The sequence below is a fragment of the Pseudorasbora parva genome, chromosome 1 (genome assembly GCF_024679245.1).
Source record: "Pseudorasbora parva isolate DD20220531a chromosome 1, ASM2467924v1, whole genome shotgun sequence".
Taxonomy (NCBI): domain Eukaryota; kingdom Metazoa; phylum Chordata; class Actinopteri; order Cypriniformes; family Gobionidae; genus Pseudorasbora; species Pseudorasbora parva.
In genome coordinates this window covers 33,270,118-33,275,693 of record NC_090172.1, presented here as the reverse complement: position 1 = coordinate 33,275,693, position 5,576 = coordinate 33,270,118, and the positions used below count along the sequence as shown (strand labels likewise).

Below are 5,576 nucleotides of genomic sequence, written 5' to 3'. Positions count from 1 at the left end.
GTGAAGCAATGAATCTTCATTATGAAAAGCGAATCTATACATGCCTCTTATTTCCTTTTAACTAAAAATCAATTTTACATTTGCGGTGGTAAACACTTGTATTACAAATGCACAGCTATGCAGTTTAAGCCATGCCACCCAGTCTGAATCCAGCTGTAGTCCCAAACCCTTCTCAAGTATTTTTTCTATCCTCAGGAATCTTTATATGGGTTCTAGAGAGCTCTGGCAAAAGGAAAGGGGAGGCATTGCATAGAACTAGGAAGGATTTCCAAGTAAAAAAAACTGTTCCAGAGAACTTGACATGCTTTATTAATCTCAAACCATCTTAACCACTGTCTTCTGGGAAACGCATGATGTGTCTGAATGGAAATAGGAACAGAAACTGATTAAATATAATGCAGAATCTACAACTCAGTGCTCAGCTGATAAGTCTAAACTTGTGACATTAGCTCAGCAGCTTTTGAAATAGTTTCCCCCCCCGAGAAGCTAAGTACTTTTTCCAACATTATTGCACAAGTACCAAATGACTGTACTACTGTTAGACTGTACTGGCTTCAACGGTACTAAATGCTTCCCCATTTCTCAAAAACACAGTTCACTGTCACACAAGCTGTATATGATAACTGAGTATTATACAAGTCACAAAAAGGTATGCATTTTATGTTTGTTAAAGCAGCATCTTAAATGTATAATCGCCTACTTTTAAATGTAAAACTGAGGAATATCAAAATGAGCATTTTGCATCTATATAATCTGTACAATATACATTTGAATCAATGATTGTGTTGTTTAATCAAAGCTGTAAATCTTTTTCAGTTTAACACTTTAAAACATTAACACAATTAACGCAGCTTCTGTCTTTGTTTCTGTCATCTTTTGGCTGTGCAGTATATGATCAGGCTACCATTTATTTAAGTGCTATTAAACCATTCAGGAGCATTTTCACTGTTTTTGAAGTGGCTTTCTGAGAAAAAACACTACACTGTAAAAATTTTTTGTTGGTTTTTGTTGGTTTAACTTAAAAAAGTAAGTAACCTGGTTGCCTTAAAATTGTGAGTTTATTGAAATTAAAACTTTGAGTTGATACAATGAAGGAAGTTAGTTTAATAAATAGAAACTCAAAATATTATTGTATCTGAACCACATAAAAAATGATAAATCATGCAAATAGCACTATTTGGCATATTTCACTGCATCATCAGAAATAAAACACACAATTACCCAATATGCTTACAAAATCGTTTAATAATATTTTAATAAAGGTTGTCGAATCTCAAAATTTTTTTATTGTATTAACTCAAAATTTTAATTTCAATGAACTCAAAATTTTAAGGCAACCAGGTAACTTTTTTTCTAAATAATTTTTTACAGTGTAGAGATGTGGGCACAGAATGCAGCTTCAGACAGCACGGCAGTAAAGATTTGAGTTCTCTTTTGCGCTTGAACTGACAAAGAAACTAAAATTGTAAAAAGTATGCAAAAATTCACATTTTGTTGAGTATCATCATAAGCTCAGTATTAAAATAGTTAAAATGTGTTAAATGAGCACAAAGAGTTGTGAGGAAATAGGATATGTCAGATCCACATCATGTGCTTCAGGTCTTAAAGTGCAGTGGTGTAAAGTATTTGAGTAAATGTAATTAGTTACTGTAACTAGGAACTCCAATACATTTGTGTTGAGTAATGCAATTACACGATACATTTTGCATGGCACCTAACTTGCAGAGGCACATTGAATGTACCATATCTTGTGTGTTTTGCCTTTACTCAGCCAAATATGTCAACAAGGCTACTTGAATGAAAGTGCATTAGCAGGGAGTTGCTGAATCATAAGTGTTTGATTTATGAGACGAGGACAAAACAGCAGCCGGTGATGAGGCTGAAACCAGCACATCCAGTGCAAGAAGGCTTTGACTATTTCACTTAACATTATTTTTGACAAGACCTTATCTAACGATATTGGTTTACTTATGACACTTGAGCTTAACTGAGACTTGAGAGTTTGTAGATGTTGAAGAGGCTGTTGTGTTGACTTTGATTTATTGCAATATCGAGGTATTCAGTTTTATTTTGATTTTAGAAAATAAACATTAATTCTAATCTTACAAATCAATGGTTACCTTTTTTCACTGTCGAGAACATCATTGAGCCTATATTTAGTAAAATACTTCAGTACTGTTAAAGATACTTTAACAACTTTTACTCAAGTTGTATTTGAATTGGAGACTTGTCACTGGCTACTCTTGACTGAATTAATCTATATTTAATTTATAATTTATGTAGTGAAGTCTGTGAAGTGCTTAATAACTTTATTCAATTTCTGTATATTTCCTGTTAGACCTATGAAAATCTTAAAGCACTGTTTACAGGGTTACATGGGTCAAAAACAACAAAAACAACGATATATATAATGAAATGCCAATTTTGCTAACACTTATGACATACTTTTTTAATTGTGTTGATATAATGCCGCTATATTTGTGACAGTCTCTTACAGTTGACCATGTTTGAGTCACACAAAGACTTCAACATTCAGCAGGCAACACACAACAATGGTAAAAAATAATAATACACTTATTAAGACATTACAAGTATATTTGCTGTCATAATTGGGGTTATACTGACAAAAGACAGCAAATAAAATGGTTTAAAAAAGTCCAAAAAAAAAAAAAAAGCAATTAATTTCTTCGTGCTGCAATGCATTCTGGGAGTACACTTCCAATAGAATTATCACAAATAGAATTATGTAGACAGAACTTAAATGGTTTAAAGGTCCCGTTCTTCGTGTGTTTTCGAAGCTTTGATTATGTTTACAGTGTGCAATATAACATGAGTTCATGTTTCGCGTGTAAAAAAAACACAGTATTTTTCACACAATTTACTTATCTGTACAGCGCTGTTTCCTCTGTCCTAAAAACGGCCTGATGATTTCCTTGTTCTATGAAGTCCCTCCTTCAGAAACACGTAACGAGTTCTGATTGGGCCAGCACTTCCCATGTTGTGATTGGACAGCAGCTTAGCGCACTTAAGGTCCCGCCTCTTACCATAACAGGGAGATGCAAGCGCTGAATGCGTGCTCTTCTCCACGTGGGAGAGCAACAAGACCACGCCCAGTGCAGGGGTGTAGTCCAAACCGGCCGTTCGCTGTAGGCTTTGAAAGGGAACTCCTGTTAAATAAAATATCTCGCTTGGCATTGAACTTTGAACTTTATAATTTTACAGGTATTATTTATGCTCTAACAGCAACATTACACACAAACTAAAGTTTGAAAGATGGAATCGCGAAGAACGGGACCTTTAAGTAACATGATGTAATTAAGCTTACTTAATTGAGTGTTAAGTGCATTCATGCTAGGTTAACTACTTAAAATATGTTCACTTTACTTGAAAACGTGGAAACCGGTTGCACTTAGTTTTTTACGTCGCCATAGCTGAAAATGACAGATTAAACCTATGTTGAGTATAATAGTATTTAAGATGTTTGCGAAACATAATATAACACTGTTAGTTAAATGGAACTACTCAAGTATTCTTACGATTAAATCTGAAGTAAGATTAGTAAATATCTAGAGTATGTTAACTAGAATTAGCATTAAACTGACTTGATATGTATTACTTAATTCACTTGGGGCAGTATAAGCCTTCTTTACTTTTAGCTGAATATTAAAAGTAAAAAAAAAAAACTTTGCAAAAGTAAGGCAATCGGTTTCCAAACTTCTTTTAAGTAAACTGAACTTGTTAGAATTTACAGTGTAGTGCTTAGTAAAAAAGATTCTGTTAAACAAATATTTTAAATATAATGTCTTTATGTTGTTTCTACATTGTAGATTGTGAAAGAATATTGTATAATGTGAAAGTATTACAACATAAAACAGATTCACTATTAATTACATTAAAAAGTGTGACAGAACTAATTCAAAGTTTAAAGTCTTTTTTATTATACAATTAGAGATGCAATAAAGTATTGAACTCATCACTCAAAACTCTTGAAAAGTTAATGCGTATTATATTCTGTTGTCTAAAACTCGTTTAAATGCATTTTTTAAAAGGTACTTATATCATGGTCCAATTTGTACTTCAATTTAAAAATGTAAAATGCTACATGTTGATAGACATGATTCTTTAGTCCACATTCAGGTGTCAGGCTGTATACTAGGGTTCGGTGAGCTGTTCATAGCTCTTGAAAAATCCTTCTGTAAGTGTTGTGAGTCTTTAGTTCTCCTGGGCTCCACTGGATGTGTGCGCTGATGTAAACTCTTTGAGGAAAAAGCATAGAGTAATGGATTCACACAACTGTTGATGAATGTAAGACTTCCAGCAATGTCACTGGCAGAAGATAGAAATGGCTTTGATTTTAAAAATTGTGCACAAATTTCTTCTAATTTTATTATTTGGTAAGGAGCCCAAAAAATGAAGAAAACTATGACAATCCGTGTCACCAGTTTGGTTGATCTGTATCTGTGTCTGAACGCTCCCTGTGAGGCCATTTTGTGCAAGCAATAATATGAAGTCAACATGATTGTGAAAGGAAGAAAAAATCCAAGCAGCGACTCCATTACAGCAACAATAAGTTTAGCGTCAGAATCCAGGTTTCTTTCACACTCCATTTTAGATTCACTTTGAATGATATCTTGTGTAAGCACACCAGGACAAGAGAAAAGCAGTGCCAGAGCCCAGCCACTGATCAGCAGCGCTCTCTCTCTTGTTCTCCTTATTCTGGACCACATCTGTGGCTGCCGAATCCGTAAACAACGATATACACTCAGCATAGTTACTGTAATCACACTTGAGTACATGCTGCAGTAGACGAATGCTGTGAAAAGCTTGCAGGTTAATTGGTCAATGCTGTTTAGGCCACTGTAAATCCATACAGGCAGAGTTATCAAACACAAGATGTCCGCAGCTGCCAGATTCAGCATCAGATGAACTGTAAAATTGTTCTTTTTGAAATGCCGAACTATAAAAAGAATTACCGCAATATTACCAGGAACCCCAATCAAGAAAAAGAGACCCATCAGACCACTGCTGACCAGCCTGGTTGACCAGCTGGTGGAGTTGAAACTGGAATCGCTGTGGTTCTGCATGACACAGACACAGACACTTAGTGCTGTAAGGCAATCTCCTCACAGATCACTACCTTTAAACACTTATAAACACACCCACAGAGTTCTCATGAAAGTCCTTTTTTTTTTTTTTTTTTTTTTGCGTAATCTAATAGATCTAGATTTTGTTTTGCTTTAATGCTCAAAACATACTAAAAATACTATCATCTCTGTTGATAATGTTTATTGTAATATATATTATAAAACATTACCTTATTTATATGAATTTGATCTGCTTAAAGTGCCTTTTCATGCTGTTGGCTTTTCTTGTCAACACATTGCTTACTTGCATATAATTTACCAGTTCTTAGACTTAACCCAGGTCAGATATTTAACATTTGTATTAGGTATTGTTAAGGTTCTTTTCCCCCCAAACATTTATACTTTGTGATTACATGGTGACTAGGTTGTATGCTGGACATACATCAAATCATGTTGCCTGCCAAATAATAAAACAGCAAAACAATCCCTTAT

At 34.3% G+C, this 5,576-nt stretch overlaps 1 protein-coding gene across 1 annotated transcript; it reads right to left on the bottom strand.

The window, feature by feature from the left end:
* Nucleotides 1-3,964: 3,964 nt before the first annotated feature.
* LOC137084147 (leukotriene B4 receptor 1-like) lies at nucleotides 3,965-5,096 on the bottom strand. Its single transcript, XM_067450123.1, has one exon. It carries the CDS (start codon nucleotides 5,082-5,084, stop codon nucleotides 4,134-4,136), a length of 951 nt encoding a protein of 316 aa, XP_067306224.1. The 5' UTR covers nucleotides 5,085-5,096; the 3' UTR covers nucleotides 3,965-4,133.
* Between the last annotated feature and the right edge of the window lie 480 nt (nucleotides 5,097-5,576).